Source organism: Leopardus geoffroyi, chromosome A3 (genome assembly GCF_018350155.1).
Source record: "Leopardus geoffroyi isolate Oge1 chromosome A3, O.geoffroyi_Oge1_pat1.0, whole genome shotgun sequence".
NCBI lineage: Eukaryota > Metazoa > Chordata > Mammalia > Carnivora > Felidae > Leopardus > Leopardus geoffroyi.
In genome coordinates, this window is record NC_059336.1 from 1,226,602 (window position 1) to 1,246,125 (window position 19,524).

General features: G+C 65.7%; 2 protein-coding genes and 1 long non-coding RNA gene across 4 annotated transcripts; 1 reads left to right on the plus strand and 2 right to left on the minus strand.

The window, feature by feature from the left end:
- Window positions 1–1,259: 1,259 nt before the first annotated feature.
- OGFR (opioid growth factor receptor) lies at window positions 1,260–9,363 on the minus strand. 2 transcript variants are annotated; one of them, XM_045444023.1, is made up of 7 exons: window positions 9,080–9,363; window positions 6,558–6,626; window positions 5,849–5,927; window positions 4,952–5,030; window positions 3,862–3,928; window positions 3,160–3,308; window positions 1,260–2,456 (listed from the first exon to the last, which is right to left on the minus strand). In XM_045444023.1, the coding sequence occupies exons 1-7, from the start codon at window positions 9,251–9,253 to the stop codon at window positions 1,577–1,579; spliced, it is 1,497 nt and encodes a 498-aa protein (XP_045299979.1). In that variant the 5' UTR covers window positions 9,254–9,363; the 3' UTR covers window positions 1,260–1,576. The 2 variants fall into 2 exon arrangements, with proteins under 2 accessions (XP_045299979.1, XP_045299980.1); XM_045444024.1 differs by lacking the exons at window positions 5,849–5,927; window positions 9,080–9,363 and adding an exon at window positions 6,879–8,974.
- Window positions 9,364–9,991: 628 nt separating this feature from the next.
- On the plus strand, window positions 9,992–12,990 carry LOC123579887. Its single transcript, XR_006702993.1, has 3 exons — window positions 9,992–10,105; window positions 10,731–10,831; window positions 10,959–12,990. It is a non-coding gene; the product is annotated as an uncharacterized LOC123579887 (long non-coding RNA).
- A 16-nt stretch (window positions 12,991–13,006) lies between these two features.
- On the minus strand, window positions 13,007–17,745 carry LOC123579886 (MRG domain binding protein). Its single transcript, XM_045444025.1, has 5 exons — window positions 17,541–17,745; window positions 16,840–16,961; window positions 14,787–14,868; window positions 14,399–14,473; window positions 13,007–13,968 (listed from the first exon to the last, which is right to left on the minus strand). Exons 1-5 carry the CDS (start codon window positions 17,686–17,688, stop codon window positions 13,787–13,789), a joined length of 609 nt encoding a protein of 202 aa, XP_045299981.1. The 5' UTR covers window positions 17,689–17,745; the 3' UTR covers window positions 13,007–13,786.
- Window positions 17,746–19,524: the final 1,779 nt, after the last annotated feature.

Sequence of the window (19,524 nt, forward strand, 5' to 3'; positions counted from 1 at the left end):
GAATGAAACCCTGCTCCACCCTTCACCCCCCACCCATCCTTAGCTCCACTCAGCCCCCCCCCCCCCCGCCCCGCCCAGCTGTTCCTGCCTTGAAGCTTGAACAGCCGCAGTGGGCTAGGGCTAGGGCTGGAGGAGGCCGGGCAGGGGGTGCCTCACATCTGGTACCACCAGGCAGAACCAAAGCATCACCCGTGTTTCGGGCCATCACTCTCCGTGATGCTTGGCGGGTCAGCGCCAAGCACGGACCCGCCCACCCAGAGTTGCTCCAATGGGATTTTCCTTCCTCTCGAGGGTTCCAGCTTCCCCACCGAACCTTGCTCCACACTGGTCTACACTGAGGACCCTGACCGCTACGGGCTCACACTCATCTTGGTGCCTTAGTTTCTCCCCTCTGTGGTGGAAACGGCATCACCGACCAAACCGGAGTTCAGGCACCTGGGGTCCTACCCCTCCCAGCAGATCAGGGGTGGGGGGGGGCGGGGAGGGGGGCCAGCAGCCCAGGACATACGCCTCCCCAACTCCAGCTCTGGGGAACATCAACTCAGGGGCCCTCCCTCCCAATGACTTCCAGTTTGTGCAGCCCTCCCCCCAGGACGGGAGCGGACCGTCGGCGCTTTTTGTGAGAACGGAGCCCAAGTCGCAGCTGGTAACTCTCGGGGTGAACCGTGCTCCCTTCTCCCGTCCCCAGGAGAACTGTGACCTCTGTCACTTCGCTTTTTCAAAGGCAAGCGCGTGGCCCTCGGCAGTCTCCTACCCCACTGGTGTCGGCGCAGAGGAGCCAGCGTGTCAGGAAGGGGGATCCTGGCCTGAGCCAGCCGCGTCTCGAGGAGCGGGAGGTGTGCTGTGCCCACACCAGGGCAGAGGGTCCGGAGGCCCCGGGGAGGCTGTGTCTTGATGCGGAGGGCTGCCAGGGTAGGGACAGAGGGCACGCAGCCAGAGAACGCCGCTGACCTTGCTCCCCGAGGCACGACACTGTGCCCCATATCAGCGTGGGCACAGGTCCTGTCTGGACCCGGGCCACGCCACGCCCCTGCTCCTCCCGCCCAACCCACCCAAGGGGGCGGCGCGTGGGTCCCCAGACTTAAACTAGTGACAAAAGGCAGCCAAGGGACAGAGCGCCCGGCTCCAGAGGCCCCGGGAGGCTGCGTGGTCAGGGTGCTCGTGTGTTGGGGGGCGCCCAGGGGACACCACCCCCGGATTCCCGAAGAGCAGTGCCCCTCCCCTGCCCACTCACGGGACTGCTGCCCATGTCCAAACACTCAAAGTCAAATGAGTTTATTCAGAAAAGGTTTCGGCACCAGACTAAGAAAATGAGCCCCCATCCCCACCCCCCCAGACCCTTGAGGGCCAATTTACAAAGATGGGGGGGCGGTGGCTTGGAGGAGGGAGGCAGGAAGTGAGCTGGAGGTAAGGATCCCCAAGTCCCTGGCCTTCCCAGAGCGGGGATCTGCTCCTTCCACGGCTGCGGTGACCAGGAGGGACAGACCAGTACTGCTCCGGGCTGACAACAGCTGACCACGTGGCTCCCCAGACCCGTGGCAGGACAGAGGGCAGGATACCCAGGCGGCCCTTTCCCTTAAGGCTTTCTGGGTTTGGCCTCAGGCCCCGCCTCTGCTTCCCTGTCTACCGAGGGTCCCGCGGGGGCCGAGCTCCCAGGGGCACCCTGCTCTAGCTCTGCCCGGCCACCGGCCTCCTCCACCCCATTATCCTTCTCTCTGGCCTCGGGGCACCCTGGCAGGGCGCAGCGCCCGGCGGGGGCTGGGGGCTCGGCCCCACCACCGGCACCCACCGAGTCGCCGCTCCCGGGGCCCTGGTCCACCTTCCTTCTCTTCCTCACCTCCTCCACCACCTTGGCCCCCGGGGGGGGCTGGGGGCAGGGCTGCTCGGCCTCCCCCGGGGCCCGGCTGCCCGATTCCCGGGTCCCCCCGCTCAGGCCGCCCTGGCTGAGGGCGCAGCCCTCCAGGTTCAGGGCGATCTTCTCCACGTCCGAGGCGCTCTGGCCGCCCCGTTCCCCCGGGGCCTGCTCCCGCCGGCTGGCGTCCAGCTTCCTCTTCTTGTTCTCCTTGGGGCTCGGGGGCTCCGGGCCCCCCTCCCCGCGGCCCCCCGCCTCCCCCTCCTGGCCCCCGGCCCGCCCCGGCGCGCCCCCGGGGCTCCCCTCCCCCTCCCCCTCGGGCAGGGGCGGCCGCAGCCTCCGCAGCTTGTCGTGCGGCCCCCACACGAACTTGCGGCGCGGCCGGAAGTGCTCCCAGGCGAAGCGCAGCAGCTTGCGGCGCTGGCGCGGGCAGCGCACGGTGAACACGAAGTAGTCCAGGGCGCTCTGGCGCACGGCCGGCAGCTCCTGGCGCACCAGCGTCTCCTCCAGGAAGAAGCGCGCCAGCGGCGCCTGGTAGCGCTCCAGGCCCAGCTCGCCCAGGGACTTGAGGATGCGCGTGATGCGGAGGTTGTTGTGGCTGTGCCTGGGGCCGGGAAGCGGAGGGGCGCTGGCGCGGGGGGCGGGGCGCCCCGCCAGGGCCCTCCCTCCTCCTCCCCTCCTCCTCCTTTCCCCCTCCCCCCTCCCCTCCCCCTCCCTCCGCCAGGCTCCGTCCCACCCTCTCGTCCCCCTGGCGCCCTCCTCCTCCCCCTCCCTGTGCCCCACCCCAGGCCTGGAGAAAAAGGCCTGTGTGCTGGACCCTGCAGGTGGGGATCCTGATGCATCTTTTAGAAGGGGGCTGCCCCCTGGGCCCCGAAGATCTCCCCCCCCCCCCGCATGGCTGGAGAAGAGCCGGAGGGGATCCCCCCCCCCCCACCAGAGCACGGGACCTGTTACCCACGTGCAGGGGCACTGGTGTCATCAGCAGACCCACCCCCTTTACCTCCTCCCCATCCGGTGCCTCTCACCAGGGAGGAGGAGGGCCGTGCCTGCCAAGGTGAGGGTGCTATGGGCATCCTGGCCCACACCCAGGCGGACCCAGCGCGGCTAGCAGTGAAACTGACCGGCTCTCACGCCCCTATCAGTGGCACCACCCCCACCCTGCAAACACGGAGGGTGTTCAGAGAGCCTTTAGTCACTTGCCCCAGTGGCCCTGGAGTCCCTCCTCCGCCGAAGTGCTCCCCCCACACCTGCCTGAAACCTAGCGGCCCCATCCTCCTCGGTTGTGGTGGGGGAGGGGCGGTCCTCACCAGTTGAGGTTCTGGAAGCGCTTCTGGTAGTTCTGTGCTCGGCGCACCTGACCCGAGCTCCTGTCTTCTAGCTGGATCCCGTAGAACCCCAGCATGAGCTCGTAGGCCTGCACAAACCGCTCCCTGACCTCCTTGCAGCTTTTAAATGCCTGGAACACACCCCCGAGGCCAGTGGGGAGCCCAGGGGTCGTCACCCATACATCCGGCTGGCCAGCGCCCCCCTCGGGCCCTGATTCTTCTAAAGGGCTGGACTCAGACTTTCAGGGTAAAACGCCAGGGCGCAGGAGCCCGGACAGGAGTGAATGATGAACCTCTCTAAACTGCCTCAGAGTCTCACTGGGGCCTGAGGCGCCGGCTTCACCCCCAGGGGATTCTAGCTCCTGGGAATCATGCGCCCCCACCCCCCACCCCAGGGCTGAGCACGTGGCAGGAAACACGTCCTGTCCCGCCCCTCCCCCCCCCCCCCCCCCCCAGACCCTCTTGTCCCTCCAGGAGCGTCTGCTCCAGCCCCAACCAGGTGTGATGAAACTCCCGTCACCATGATTCTGCTCACAGCCCTGGCTCTGGGCTCCCCGATTGGAGGCAAACTGCCGGAGAGAGCCAGATTTCTCTAGAAGCCTGTGAGAGCACCAGGGGCAGAGGCAAGGGCCAGCGCGGAGGGGAGGGGCTCCCCGGGACGACTTGCCAGCGATCAGAGCTCACCTCAACCTCCCGGAGCGTGAGGGGCTTGGCATGCCAGTTCACTCCAGGTTCACGCAGAGGAAACAGCCTGTGGGAGGCACGGTTACAGGTCCGTCGGCGGCAGGCACGGGCTCCCAGCCACGGCGCACACCCGCGGTCCCGGGAGGCTCACCAGCCTCTCTGGGCTCACGGCTCAACTCTAGGAGGGCCTGGCTGGATGAACATGTGTGTGCGCTCCCACAAGGCAAAGCCGAGGCGTGAGGGGGGGAAGGCTGCAGGGAACCTGTTACGGGCCAGGGCACCCAGTGGGTGCACACGCGACTACAGGAGTCGTGCGCGTGCTCGGCAGCGAGCCGGTCTGCCAGTGCTGCCCAGGGCGTTCCAGGCAGTCCTCCTAATTCTTATGCTCTCCTTGCGTCTAGTCGTCAGTGCTGCACAACTATCCCCCACGATGCGCTGTGCCCAGGAAAAGGCCCCCAACGTGCCATCTTCAAACGCCCACTGCGTTTGTGGGGCAGCGTCAAGGTTCTCCAAGGCAGCCATGCCGGCAAGGATCACCTCAGGCCACTGTTCGAGGCCTGTCACTGTCAGTGTCCAGGGGGCTCTGCGGGCCCACGAGGCCTCTTGGCACCGGGGCCCGTCCCGTCCCAGCAAGCCGGCTTGTCTGAGGCTCTTCCTGCACCCCACGCCCACCTACAGCCTCAGAGGCCGCGCACCACCCCTGCCCTGCCCCGCCGAGGCGGCCTGCCCAGTAAACCCCGCCCCATCGAGGGCGCCTGCTCAGTAAGCCCCGCCCTGCCGACAGTGCCTGCTCAGTAAGCCCTGCCCTGCCCCGCCCCGCCCCGCCAAGGGCGCCTGCTCGGTAAGCCCCGCCCCACCAGGGGGGGCCTGCTCAGTAAGCCCCGCCCCGCCGAGGGGGGGACCTGCTCGGTAAGCCCTGCCCCACCGGGGGGGGGGGCCTGCTCAGTAAGCCCCGCCCCACCGAGGGTGCCTGCTCAGTAAGCCCACCCCACCGACGGTGCCTGCTCACAAGCCCCGCCCCGTCGAGGGCGCCTGCTCAGTAAGCCCCGCCCTGTCGAGGGCGCCTGCTCTGTAAGCCCCGCCCACTCACCACTGGATGTAGGAGTGATTCTCTTCCAGGACGTCGTAGTCCTCCCTCCAGTTCTGAAGAATGTCTTCAATGAAACAGCCTGGGGGCCCCACGGGGATAAGTCAGTGAGGAGCTGCTAGAAGTCCCCCCACTTTCCCTCCCCTCCTCTGTTGAGGACCTCGGGGCTCTGAAGCTTGTGTCTGTGTCATGTGACCGTAACCCCCCAACCGAAGCCCTCGGTTTCTTTGCAGTCCGACACGGGGTCTCCGTTGCTGCCTGAGCACAGACCCGAGTGAGAAGGGCCACGCTGGGCTCGTTGGGCCGGAGGGCCCAGGAGGACATGGGGTCCCAGACCCCCACCTGCCTTTGCAGAAAGGGGGCCTCACTGCCCCCTCCAAACCACAGCTGGTTAGCTGGAACCCGACCTCAGACAGAACCTCCAGCGGAGCCCCACCCCCCATGGCCTGGCCTCCTGTAGGGCGGCCACTGTTTCCAAGGGCCAGTGACTCTCTGAGGCCACGTGTCCTCTGCTGCAATTGTGCTGCGTTGTAGTGGGAAGGCGGCCACGCCTGAACGAATGCGCGTGGGTGGCTTCCCACGGACTCTCCCTTATGGACACTCACAGTTGAATTTCGTGTCACTTTCACATCACAGAACATTTTCCACCTTGAGTTGTTTCCAACCACTTGGAAATGGAACAATCACTCTTACTCGCCAGTTTACACGTGCGGCTTTCCCACCAAGGCAGCAGTAGTGAGCGACACGGCCCTTCCCAGGGCGTCCCCGCAGCAGCCTGCAGGGGGCGCTGCGGGGCAAGCCGAAAACCGCGGGCCCAACAGGAAGCCGTCCCCAACAGGGTCCTAGTGGGGCCACAGACGCCCCCCGCGACAGGGCGCAGGCGGCCCAGCAGACGCGCACCGTTGGGCAGGAACCGGATCTCGTTTCTGTAGAAACTCAGGTTTGGCATGTCACCGTTGCCATCCCGTTCTATCAAATCCTGAAGAGCCAGAGAAAGTTGCCGGTGGAGACATCTCCAGAAATAGGCTGCCTCCGAGGGCCCCTCACACTAGAACGTTCGGGGAGCGGGCGTCCGCTCTTGGGCCCGTGAGCCTCGACATCCTGAAGGCTGGCGAAGACCCGAGTCCCCAGCCGGGGCCCCTCGCCCTGCAGGCGAGGACCAGCCTCCGCACTGGGAGGACAGCAGCTCCCTCTGACCGCCACCTTCCCTCCTCACCAGCGCGGGCCGGGCGGCAGGTCCCCTCCATCGGTACCCCTAAAGTAGCCTAGGGGTTGGCTGACACTCACAGTGCAGAGGGCGGGGGCGAGGGCCACGGGAACGCCACCGACATGGGCCCCGACCCGCGCGCGGACCGACACACGGGGGCCACATGTGGCCGCGCCACTAGCTGGCGCTGCTCCCCTGCTCTAAAGGCTCCGAGACAGAGGCGGTCCTCATCACCCCCCTCCCCCGGGGGGAAGGAGCCGCAGTCCCAGGTGGGCCATGGGACCTCGTCTGAGGAGGGGGGTGACGGGACGTCTTGTCCCGATGGCCTTCTCCCGGCGGAGGGCGGGAGACTCCGTCCCGGGCGGGCTGCCGAGGTGTGCGGGCGCCGAGGCGGCTACGTACCGGGTAGTGGTGCCGGTACCTGCGTGTGTCGCGCGCGGCTCGCCAGTTTCGGGACCCCGTCGTCCTGGCCTGGGGAGAGAGGAGATGGGTGAGACCCCTAGGGGAGGCCCACCCCAAGCCAGCCCCTGTCCCAGTGAGGGCAGCAAGGACGGGGTCCGCGAGCAACAAAACCGGAAGGGACCAGAATGGGAGGAATAAGCCCTGCCCCCTGCTCAGCCCCTGCGGCCCGCCCCCGCTCCCAGGATCCCAGGCTGACCGGCACGTTCTTGGGGCGCAGCACCGCCCCCGGGCCCTGGCTTCACTGCCTCCTCCGGTACTTGCCGGCTAACTCCATTTGGAGCGCAGCCCCGGGACTTGCCCCTGGCCCCCCTGCCTTCGCCTGTGCTTTCTGTTTGTACGGTGCTCTAAGTTGTCACAAGGCTTGTGTCTCGAAGGGCCGTGGCCTCCCAGCCTACAGCCCCAGGAGGGGCCCCAAACACTTGCCTGACGAAGAAATGAATGACCGAGGCCCAGGGAACCAGCCTGGCCCCCGCCCAACGCTCGCCGACCAGACCCCGTGTCTCCGGGCCTCTGGCCCTATGGGAGAGCCTGCGCAGGGAGACACAGGGGCTCCTCGCTGCCCCCCAACACCTGCAGCCCCTATCTCTGCAGGCCAGGCTCCCCAGGTCCTGGGAGGGATAGAAGGTAACTTCACGGCTAGGATGCTGGGTAAAGGCGGCTTCACCCACCCTCTTATAGGGTGGGAGGCGTGAGCGAGGCTGAGCCTGGCCTGAGGTCCGACAGAAGCCGGGGCCGGAGAGAGGGCCCAGGCAGGTACGGCTCCTGGGTGTGACTCCACAGGAGACCGACCGCTCGTCCCAGGGAAACAGCTGGGTCCAGGATCCTGGAAGGAGCACTGCAAGGGGAGTCAGGAGGCCAGGCCTGTCACTGTGTCCCTTGGCTCTGACCCCTCCCCACTCCCCAAGATGCTCCAAATGGTTCTGAGCTCCCGCAGGGGCCTGGGGGTGCCTCTCTGCCCAATTTATAGACCAGGGCCTGCTGGTGATGTTCTTGCCTACCAGCCAAGGGCCCGAGGAGACACCGAAACTCAGCAGGAGCTGGCCCCACTCACCATCCCCAGGTCAGCCCCACGGGTGCACAGAAGACACAGCCCAGGACAAAGTACCAGACAGCTGGGCCCCGTGTAGAAGTCAACGACTGTGGCGCCTCTCAGTGGCCGAGGGGCCAGCGCACTGCTGTAGGAGTGGGCCTCATGGAGCTACCGCAAGGACAGCACCCCCTCTCAATATGTGCCCCAGCCGGTGGGCATCTGCCACAGAAGAGCCAGATCCCTGCCCCGTGACCCCTGGCCACTGCCCAGCCTGCTGCCTCCAGAAACTCATGCCTGCCCCAAACACCATAGATGTGCTCCGCCTTCTGGCCTCCCTGGCAGGCCCAGGAGCCCGTCTGGGTCCCTCTCCCTGACCAAGACTTCACCACACAGCCAGCTAAACCCCAAACCAGAGCTCTCATCTGTCTGGGGGAGAACGCAACCCAGAGATCACACGGGATGGAATTCAAGACCCCATAGACACGATGCCAATACATCATCCTCCAAAAGTGACAGCTGTCACCTAAGTCCCGATAACACCTAGAACCCCAGCTGGGACCACCCTGCACTCGGACAGAATGTGAGGCTCAGGGAGTACCGGCCCCTGGTATTGAGTGACCCTGGTAACAAAAGTAACCAGTGGTGATGAGAAGAAAATAAATCCGTGGCAACAAAAGTAACCAATCGTAACAAGGAGTATCACCAGTGAAGACAAAAGTAACTGCTGGTCACCTAGGTAATCAGTAGTAACAAAAGTAACGGCTGATAATGACAAATCAGCAGCCATAACTGCCAGTAGCTGGTGCGAGCAGCCCTGGCTCAGGCAGGTCACATAAATGTGGCCTCCAAGGCCACTTTCGAGAGGGTGGGAGGTCCCAGCGGGTGGGCGCTGCACCCAGCGAGGAGCGGTGGGGGTGAGGCGGGCCGGGGGTGGGAGGGAGCAGGGCGGGGCAGAAGCAGGGGGCACCCAGAGGCAGAAAGGCAGGCAGAAGCAGGCGGCCAGCACGGAGAGCTGGGATCTATTCAGAGGACAGAGCCAAGGGCCCGGAGGCGGGAAGTGACAGAGGCGAGTCCAGAATGTGCCCAGGGCATCCGCTGGAGGAAGTATCATCACACCGCACGGATCTGAGGGTGGCCCTGGATCTCCCTGCGAGGTCCCCCCCCCCCCCCGCCGGGCTGGGCCGGAGGTGGGAGGCGCGGGACGGGGCGGGTCTCAGGGTGTCCAGCGATCCTGAGGGGGGCACCAGGGGGCCTGGGTCGGGGAGAGGGCAACAGCTGGAGAGGGAGAGCCAGGCCCCAAGCCGGGTGTCCGGGGGCCGGGAGGGGGGGGGGCGGCCTTCCCGGAGCGGGGGCCTCACCCCCACCTCGCGGCGGCCGGGCGGGCGCCCCCCGGGGCTGGGCGCTAGGTCCCCGGCGCGCGTCGAGGCTGCACCTGGAGCGCGCCGGGCCGCGCCGCCGGCGCGTCCTCTTCGTCCTCGTCCTCGTCCTCCGCGTCCGCGTCCCCTGGGGCGCCGGCCTCGCCGTCCTCGTCGCCCCCAGCGCTCGCGCCCTCGCCGTCCTCGTCCTCGTCCTCCTCCCAGGTCGAGTCGCAGTCCGGGTCGTCCATGCTCGGGCGGCGGCGGGACCCGCGCTCCGGCGGAAGCGAAAGTGAGCGAAGGAGGAAGCGCGGAGGAGGGGCGGGGGCGGGGCCTGGGCGGGATCGGGGCGGGGCCGGGGGCGGGGCCGCCGACGCCGTCCGCCCCGAGAAGGCCCCCCCACGCTCCGAGGACAGCCCCTCCCGGAGAACGTCACTCCGGAGGACTCCCGCCCCCTTCCTCGCTGGGATTGCCCCCAGGGTGTCCCCCCAGGACCCCCCCTACACGATATCCCTTCCCTTTGGGAGAAGACACCTCCCCCAGGATGCCCTCTGGAGTATACCGGCTCTACAGGTATGTCCCTGGAGGATGCTCATCCCAGAGAATCCCCCCAGAATGCCCCTGAGGACAACCTCCCCCCAGAGGAAGACGCCTACCTGCTGGAAACCCCCTCCTCCAGAATATGCCTCTTCCCAGAGGATGTTCTCCTGGAGGAAGTCTACCCACCCCCTGGAGGATGCCCACAGGAGGATGTCCCTCCACAGGGCTGACCCCAGGAGCATAACCCCTGGGAGCTGTCCTCCCCAGAAGGGAGGCCCCCCCCAGGATGCTCCCACGCGGGATGCCCTCCAGGTGTAGGCTGGGGCTGTGGTCTCATGAGAGGCTCCTTTGGAGAGCAGTCTGCTTCCACGGTCCCCCAGACTGTGGGCAGAAGTCATTCTCGGGCGGCGGGACACGGATCCTCGTGTCCCTTCACAGACGGTTCACAACTGGGCAGTTTGCTTCCATAAGGCCAGCAGGAGGGTCTCTTTCCAGTGTGCCGGGAGTCGTCTGCACCGTCACCGTGGGCGTGGCCTCCGCCCCTTTGCCACATCCTATCAGCGGTAAGGTAAGATGCTGCCTAGAGGGAGGGGACGCATGAATGACTGGGTGACTGGGGTCATCCTGAGGCTGCTCAACACAGGTGGCCCTGGTTAAACATCCCCTCGGGGGCCTGTCTGGGCGCTGGGGGCAGCCGGCGGTGGCCCCCCTCTTCGCACACACTGGCGTGTGTCAGACAGCTGAAAATCACCTGCACGTGCAAATTCCCCGGTGACCTCCCACAGATTCCCTTAATCTGTGCCCTCGCATCTGCTGGTGGCCGCGGGAGTTCCAGCAAAGTTGGAGACCCGCCCCTCAACGTGCAACTTGGGAGGGGCCCGCCCAGGTGGTATTGGGACTCTGTGGCCACCGTGCACCTTCAGTGTTTCACAGCATTTTAGCTAAAACCAAAGTCTGGCTTTCTGATGGATCTAGCCAGGAGGGTAACTCCCGGGGTCGACGGGGTAGAGGGTGAAGGCCAAGCCCAGCCCCCTGGGGTCGCTGACCTCTCCCAGCCCCGCCAGCGGCTCCTGGGCCTCAGGGCTGCCTGTGACAGCTGAGAGGGAGCACCACCTTCCGACCTTGGCTGTGGGCACAGCTGAGGGCCCTTCTTGATGCGGGCCGTCCTCATCCATTCTCCGGGTACAGTCTCACCTGGCTGGAGCCTGTGTACACACGACCTCACTCTCTAAGAGGACGGAGGTGCCCCCCCACCCCCCGGAACGGACATCTGGGCATTTCTGTAAAAGGTCTGCCACCGGTGGGCAGGCTAGGTTTCCTGGGCAGCGGGCAGCCGCCGCGCCTCTGGCGGGGGCCGCGGGGGCGGATTGCCTCCCCCGCCCCCTGGGCCTCACCTCCCGCTTGCCTGACTTGCAGGTGGCCCCGCGAGGCCCGGGCCAGGACATCGGGCAGATGACACCGGGAGGCCCTGACGCAGGTGTCCGCGTGTCGGGGGCGGAATGCAGGGGTTTGGCTGCTCTGAGGGGCACTGCGGTGGGGAGGCTGTGCCTCTCCACGGGCAGAGCGGCAAGCCTCCCCGCCGCTGCCTCCCACCAGGGCCGGGACGACGGACCCTCCCAGACGCTGCCCGACTTCCGCTCGACAAGGAAGAGTCACCCCGAACCGCACCTCCGGCTGCTTTTGTGCACTTTGCCTGGGGCTCCGCAGGGCGCGTTAACCCGGGAGCCCAGATTTCTGCTGCGGAACAAGTCTTGTGCTGTTTCCTCCCCTCTGCAGCCTGGGGACGCCCGCTGTGGGCTCAGGGCTCTGGACAGCTGGCCGCCCAGGCTGGGGCGGGGCTGAGCAGGGGGCGGGGCAGGACTGGGGGGCGGGCCAGGGGGGCCGGGGCGGGGCCCAGAGGAGCGACGGCGGCGCGCTCGCTCCGGTTCCTCCTCCGTGCACCGGCAGTAGGTGGCGCGCCCCAGGGTGGCCCTGCCCCTGGTGGAGGAGTCTTGCAGGAGCTGGGCAGGGGCAGGTTCAGGTTAGACCTGCCTTAACGTTTTCCTCAGGCGAAACCAGTTGCAGCCTCGTTGTTTGGCCAAAGCCCCACGCCCTCCCGCCCCGCCCCGAGGGAGCCCCGCGGCGTCCCGTTGCTGCCCTATCGGTACGCACTTGGGAGCACACTCTCCTCCTGCATCAGCCCTGGGGGCCCTGGGCTGGGCCAGAGCAGGGAGGGCTGAGGCCGCACCCACCTGTCCCCGCCCAGGGAGGCTGCGCCGTCCCGTTGTCGACGACCCGGCCCGGCGTCCTCGGCACGAAGCACCTCCCGGAGGTTTCTGGTCTCAGGTCAGTGGCGCCTGTGTCTCCCAGTGTCCTGCAGCCGCTCACACTGGTTTCTCCCCAGCGCCTCTCCTCTGTCACACTCCGTCTACCTACGTGGTGGGGGCACAGCTGTACCCCATGTCACAGAGTGGACCCCTAGGCTAGGAGAGGGTAGGGGCAGGGATGTGAACTTGACCTGCACAGGCCACACGCAGCACATGAACCGGACCCCCTGTGTGAGCCTCACCCCGGCTGAGGACTCCGGCCTCCGCAGGCCTAAGGGTGTGGGGAGTGGCCCCAAACCGGCACCTGGGGTGGGGGGCCATCTACCTTGCTGGGCGGCCTTGCGCGCCCCTCCCCCCACATCTCCTGGAAGGGCAGCGAATGTTCAGTCATTAGGAAACAGGTTTGACTTATTGACTAGGCTTTTCCAGCGTGTTCTGAGGTCCCTGAAGATCCTGCTCCAGACCAGGGTCTACGTCTGTAAGGGAAAGACCCCCGTCTTCGTAGACAACGTTTGCCCCATGGCTCTGCCGGTTCTGACTCCCCAGGGACCAGGCTCCTCTCGGGCAGCAGGGTCCCAGCGACAGAAGCCGGTGCAGAGTGGGCCTTGAAGGAGGGCTGCCGGTGATGTGCTCCAGGCCCCGCGAGAGACGGTGGGCCGGGTAGAGCAGGTCAGCCTGCATGGGGCGTGGGGCACCGGGTTCCTGCCCTTGCCTGGTGGGCCGAGGCCCGGCCTCCTGCTCCGAGACGGTGGGGGGATTCAGCTTCCCGGTGACTTGTCCAGATGAAGGACCCGGGGCGCGGAGGTCAGCCGGCACTGAGGGCGCACCCTTCTTGCTCTGCCCGGACCCTCCTGTGCGGAGAACAGACTGGGCCCCGAGACTCGCGTTGCCAGAGGATGAGCTCCCGGACGTCCGGGCTCAGCCAGCCACCGGCTCTGCCTTGTCCGCAGTCCTGGCATTTCGTACCTGAAGGACTTGTCACACTCGACCACATTTCCACTCTGGCCCGATTTCCTGTTGGTCGTCAATACATTGTATCGAGGGAATGCTACGAAGCCCACTGAGTGTAGGCTGCGGTTATAATCCTTGGAAAAATAAACACTTCCTACCGTAAGAAAAGGGAACTTACTTTGGTATCAAAATCACACGACTCCAGGCTGCTGCTTTTGTGCTTTAATATTCCGCACTCAAACGAAAGTATTTCAGGCAACCCTGGGCCCCGGCGCCCCTTCCCTCCACTCACTCATTTGGTCTGTTTGCAAGTTACCGGAGGATACAAAAATAGCCGCTACAAATCCTCTGTTTCTGGCATATAAAAACTGAGCGAAAAGTGTCTCAGCAGTCACGACCTTAACACAAAACTTCTCAGGAAAAATACAACACAGGTTTCACTTCTGCAGTGTTGTTTTCATATAAAACACTAGTAAAATAGGCTTCTTAAAAATTAAATAGTGAAATACCGCCAAATTATGTACATCGTTACAGTACAAGCGAATGAGGCAAAACGTCCAGTTCTCAGTTTCTCACGGGGTGGCCTGAGTCTCTCTCCCGACGGGGCAGCCGGTTAGGAAGAACGGCCAACAGATGGACAGATGGACAAACGGGCAGCACTGAGCTGCCCGGCAAGACCAGCGCTCCTCAAGGACACAGCAAGAACGGGCCTCCTGCTCGCTGGCCCAGGTCTCCTCGCCCGTGCCCCTCGCCCTGCTCCGCGGGGCCTGGACCGCAGCCCGGCCGGAGAACTAGCACGGCTGCAGCTGACCCGGCGTCACGGGAGGACGGGGAGGACGCCTGCCTCCCAGCTCTCCGCCCCCGCGGGGGGTGGTCGCGGTCGGGCCCTGTGGGAGCCACAGGGGCGGCGGGCGGCGGGGGGGAGCGGGGGGAGCGTCCGGCCCGGTGGCCGCCGTCCCCCTGCCCTGTGCCCTGGCTGAGCGGCGTCTACGTTCGGCGCCGCTTGGCGGCGCTGGGGCTGGAGGGGTTGCTGTTTGCCGTCAGGACTTTGTCGGTGACGCGGCTGCGCTTCCGCTTGTCCACCCCCTCCTTGGAGCCCAAGTCCGAGGGGTTCTTGTCTTTGCTGGCCTTTTCCGTTGCTTTGCCCAAGCTTCCTGAAGACGAAAAAACTGGGAGACAAAATCATTTGGCTGAAAACAGAATATCCAGAATTTTACTTCATCTTCCCACTCAGTGATAAAAAGCCGCATCTACACACACGACGCTCGGAGCTGGGCTGCCGTGTGGCCCGCGGGCGGCTGGGTCCTCCTGAGGACCCGCCGTCCCTGCCGCGTGGAGTGTGTCCCCTGCACCCGCACCCCCTGCACCACGCGCTTTACGCCCCGCGGCCCGGGGGCCAGTGCCCCGGGCCGCCGCGGGGTTCGCTCGCAGTGTGGGCCGTGCACCAGGCCAGGTTTGCCCAGCAGCTCGCGCCCAGGCAGGTGGAACCAGACGGCGCAGCTCCGGCCCCAGGCGGACTCAACGCGCGGGCTGGGGGTGCGGAGCCGCCCGGCTTGCTCCTGGGGCCCAGGGCGGGGTCGGGGGGCGCTCCCCACTCACCATCGTCCGCCCCGTTGTGGGGGTCCACATCTTCCTTCATTTCCTCCTTCATCTCTTCTTCAATGACCACTTTTCCTGTGGGGCGACAGCTGACGTTTACCAAAACGGTGGGAGACGCGGCCCTGCCCAGCGCTGCGGACGGCTCAGGCCGGGGACGGCTGTGTGTGTGCTTCTCAGCTGCCGCCAGGCCGCTTTTAAAGAGAGCCCATTGTTCTTGAACAAGTTCCCGCCAGTCCCCAAGACTCCCCAGACCTCCCAGTCCACCTGGGCCAAGAAGCACCCCGCCAGCAGCCCTCACTCCTCCCCGAGGCTCGTGACCTTCGCCCGACGCCACCGCCCTCGGCCCACGTCCTCCTTAATTCCCGAACCTGACCCGCCCGAGTCTCACCTTCTCGGACTTCGTGAATGATTTCTTCCGGAAGGACGAAGTTCCTCTCTGGATTTGGGAATGGAAGAATCTCAGATTCGTGCTGACGGCAAGTAGGGCGATTTTTTAAAGAAACAAAGAAAAAAATGTGATTTTAGGAAGTCACCAAAAACGTGTAAGAGCCAACTTAGGAGCACCTGAGGAGCAAAGCACACGGCCGGTCCCCGAGAGCCGAGGGGGAGGGCACCAGCGGGGTGAGGACACTTCCTTCTTTCTGCTGGCAGTCTACCAGGAGCTGGGCTTCTCCAACAGGCCGCAGAAGCAAGGCCACGGCTCTAGCCACCAGGAGTCCAGCCACCAGGAGTTGTCACCTGACCTGAGGCTGGGGCAGCCCCACTTCCCAGCATGCCGTCCCTACCCCCAGGGCAAAAGCAGGCTACGGCTGTCCTGCTGACTTGTCCTGCTCCCTCCCCACAAGATGACAGTGACAGTGGAGCCCGCAGACACGGAGGGTGCCGGACAGGAAAGCTACTGCCTCGGAAACCAGGTAAGGACTACACAGTGGTGTCAGGGACACTGCTTATCAGAGTCCCACTTGTCCTACACGTCACACAGGCCCCATGTGCCAGAAGGGACGAGACCCTGGAGGCACAGGACCACCAGAGGAAAGGAAGGTGAGCTGGCGGAAGGGGTCTAGACAGGGAGGGGCTCAGCGGGAAGGGCCTCCTCTCCGCAGCTCGGGGTAAAGCTCAGTGCTCAGCCCGCAGACGTGCTTGCGTCTCCTGGAGCTTTGGAAACCCTGTGGCTCTTGGGGCTGCTGGTATCTCCGTGGTGGGGGCCACAGATGCACATTGCCAAGGGTCCCGGGTGACTCTGGCATCAGCTCCAGAGGGGCACTGGGGTCCGGAGCGACAGCCTCGAGGTCGTGCCTGGTCCCGCACAAGTAATAGGCCAGACTGAAGTTCCGGCAGAGAGGGGGGACCGGCTGCTTGCCCTGGACTACAACCTCTGAGAGGCGCCCTGCAGCTCCCAAGTGCAGTGAGGGCCTGGTGCCAGCTGTGTCTGTGTCCCTGGCTGCACTGGGCCAGGGACCCTGCCACCCTGATGTCTGTGTCTTGCTTGGGGTCCCCACTGGCCTAGAGTCACGGCATGGAAGTCTGGGGACCAGGTGACCGCACAAGGTGACAGGTGTGGGGTGAGGCCCCTTCAGGATGACGGCTTGTCCGTGATGAGCTGGTCCCAGCAACAGGGACTTCACTTTCCAGGGTGCTTCCTACAGGCCGGGCATTCAGTCCCCGGAGCACGGCTGTCACCCTTATCTCCTTCCAAGAGTTAAGACAAGGAGCTGCGAACCACCTGCCCAAACCCACAGGAAGCAAGGGTGGCACCACGTTCGGGCAAGGAAGGCCTCAGCTGGGAGGGCTGGCGTGGCCCTAAGTCAGCCAGGGGGGCAGAGACTCACCCCTGCCCCGGCACAAGTGCCTACCCCTTTGCTTGCCTGTAGCTCCCGCTGCCCCCCAGCCCCAGGGGTCCACACCTCCTCTGAGCTCCTCGACCCCCCATCGCCTGCTGCCACAGAGCCCTGACGCCTGCTGTTCCTCTGCGGGGAATGTCCACTGTCTCCTCTGGCCATCCTGGCTTCCCAGTTGACCTGCCTGCCTTTCGATGAAACTGGCCGGGGGTTCTGTGGCGACAGGGCCCCGGCCTGCCTGGTGCCCACAGAAGCCACCATATTCACCTGAATGTGACTCAGATCCAGTCACCTTCCTGCCTGGCGCGCCGTGGGGCCTCCCGTGTGACTGCCGGGGCCTCACGCCTCCTCCACGGGCCTCAGCTCCGCACTTATCTCCCCGGAGAGACTTTTGCTAACCACCCCCACATAAAGAAGGCTCCTGGAGGGCAACCAGCTACCCCCACTGCGTTTGTGAACTACTTGAGGTGCCTTGTTTAGTTACTGGTGCCCCCCCCCCCCCACCGGGGAGGTCCACAGGCCACAGGGCTCCCTGAGGAGCAGCTCTGTCTGGGGTTAGGGGGGCCCTGGCCTGAGGACCAGGGAGGGTGGGATCCAGCTCACCAGTGCCTGCATGTCATACATGGTGCTCAGGTGGTCCCAGATGACCTTGGATGGGACCTGCCGACCAATGTTCTGGCTGAACTTGTCCCGGATACAGATCATGTGGAAGTGTCGATTAACACCTGTGGGAAGAGGGGGTCACCTGTGAGGAGGGGGGAGGTGGAAGGCAGCGAGGGAGCTGGAAGCAGGGGTCAGCAGGAGAGAAGTAAAGATGGGGGCAGGAGCGTGGGTGTAGGAGGTGCAAAAGGAGGGTATTGGGGGGCAGGGTGGAGAAGGGCGAGTGGGTGCAGGAGGGGCACAGCAGGGGCCAGAGGGAAGGTGCAGGGGAGCATCAGGGGCCAGAGGGAGGGTGCAAGGGCGCAGCAGGGGCTAGAGGCAGGGTACAGGGGGAGCATCAGGGGCCAGGGGCAGGGTACAGGGGCGCAGCAGGGGCCAGAGGGAGGGTGCAGGACGGGCAGAAGGGGCCAGAGGGAGGGCAGAGGGGTGCAGGAAGGGCCATAGGGAGGGTACGGGAAGGCGGAGGGGCGCAGGGGAGGGGTGCAGGAGGGGGTAGCGTCAGCGGAGGTGGGGTGGGTGGACGCAGGGGTCGGAGGAGGCGCAGGTGGGTGGGCGGGCGTGGGAGGCCCCGCCCCGCGCCCCGGCCGTTGCCCGGCCCGCCCCGCCCCCACGCGGGTCCGCGGCCTCGGCGGCGCTCCGCTCACCGACGGGCTTGTGGCCCAGCATGGCGTGGAAGAGGCACACCTCCACCTCGGGGCTCCACACCACCGTCTCCTCGGCCGGGCTGGTGGCCGCCTCCCCCGGCCCCTTGTCGCCCGGCGCGCCGCCGCCGCCCACCTCAGCCTCCCCCATGGCCCGGCCGCCCAGCGACGAGCCCCCGGCGGGAGCGGGCGCGGCCACGGCCTTGGCGCAGGCGCACTTGCGGGGCGGGCGCGCGCGCGCGCGCGCGGCGGGCTCGCGCTCCGGTTCGCGCGCGGCTCTGGCGCAGGCGCAGCGGAGGGTTGGGCCCCGCGGCTCCCCCTGGCGGCCCGGCCCCGCGGCGCAGCGCGGTGGGCGCGGGCGGGCTGCGGAAGCGCGAGGGAGAGGTTGCGGCGCCTGCGGCGCGGCTCCGGGTGAGGCTCCTCTGAGCTGTGCGCTCTTCGAGGCGGGGCTGCCAGCAGCACGTCCCCGTCTGAGGAGCTTAGGAAGAAGAACGGGCCACTGACAGCGCCTGCCGGCGTGGGCTCCCTGCGACCGCCGCTGCCCCGGCCAGACCTGGCCTTGACCGCGGGCTTCGGTGGGGGCCACCCCCCCCCCCACCGCCGGCCACGGAGGGGGCAGGGCCAAGGCGGGGCAGCCGACATCACCCAATCAAGGCCGCCGACTCCGCCCCGTCCCGCGGACCGCGCCCCGCCCCTCCCCAGGCCCCGCCCACCGCGCTGTCAAGGCGCCGGACCTGCGCTCCTCTCCTCCCGCCGGGTTGTGGACTCTCGGTCCCGCTGCCGGGACCCCTTCCGGGCAAGGCGCCGAGCGTCTCTAGGCCTCAGTTTCCCCCTCCGTGCAATGGAAGCAACAACGGCGCGTTCCTCAGGGGTCCTGATGAAGGCTGGGGGCCCTTCCCGCTGTCTGCTCTGGTGCCCCAGACCAGGGCCTGACGCGGACGCACGCCCAGGCTTCACAGTTAACTGCAGGTGTCACATTGCTGAGCGCTGCCCCTTGGCCGGCGCAGGCTCCGGTCAGCCACACCCCCGGGGACAGCCCGGAGGAGTCCAGGCTCAGTTGCCTGGGGCCTGAGTCCTGCCTGTGAAGGGGGCTGCTGATGATACCAGTCCCCTCAGTGGCACATGGGAGCTGTGGCCCTCTTGTCCGGGGGGTCGGGAGAGGCCCCTGGGGTGGCAACCTTGGACATGGGGGACAGGCAAAGGGACGGAAGGAGAGGCATGTGTGGGCCTGGGCTGGAAACAGAGCGGGCCTGGCCTGGTGGGCTAGGGTGGGTCATGGGTGGTGGCTTCTGGAGGTCAGTTCCTCCTCACTCAGTCCTTGACCAGGGACCGTGGCGAGGTGTCTCACCCTGACCCCCAGACGAGAGGATCCCACTTGTTCCCTCATGTTCATACCCTTCAGCAGGTGTTCTGCCGTGCTCCCTGCCTACTTGTCATTGCAAACCATTGGTGACAGCGTCGGTCTTCCCTGCCAGATTATCAGTCAGATCCAGGGGACCAGGGCTGACCTGGCACAGAGCAGGTGGACAGTGACCGTTTGTGGACCCAATGACCAACTGACCAACTCACTTTCTTGATCGCTAGGGCTAAATGATCCCCCGCTACTGCCCACTGCCACTTGTGATGTCCACATCTTAAAAAGATGCATTTGGCCTCCCAAGCCTCTGAGTCCCAGCAATGGGGGGGCTTGGACCCCCCGATGGGAAACATCTAGGCCCTGGAAAGGGATTTCTCCATGAGCCATCTGGTTTATACATCAGTCTTGTATGAGTTTGGCTACTGTGAATTATTCCCAAGACCAGGTCTGGGTTCTGCCCAAGTGGAGTTTCTTGCCCGGGGAACTGATGTCATCTCTGGAAAGCAGTGACCATCACTTAGAACAGGGTACCTGTCTTTCACTCCTAAGGGGACACCTGGCTCTTAGTTGTGAGAGCTGGGTTCAGAGGAAGGAGTGTTTGGAAGGCTTTGGTCAAACATCGCCTTGTGT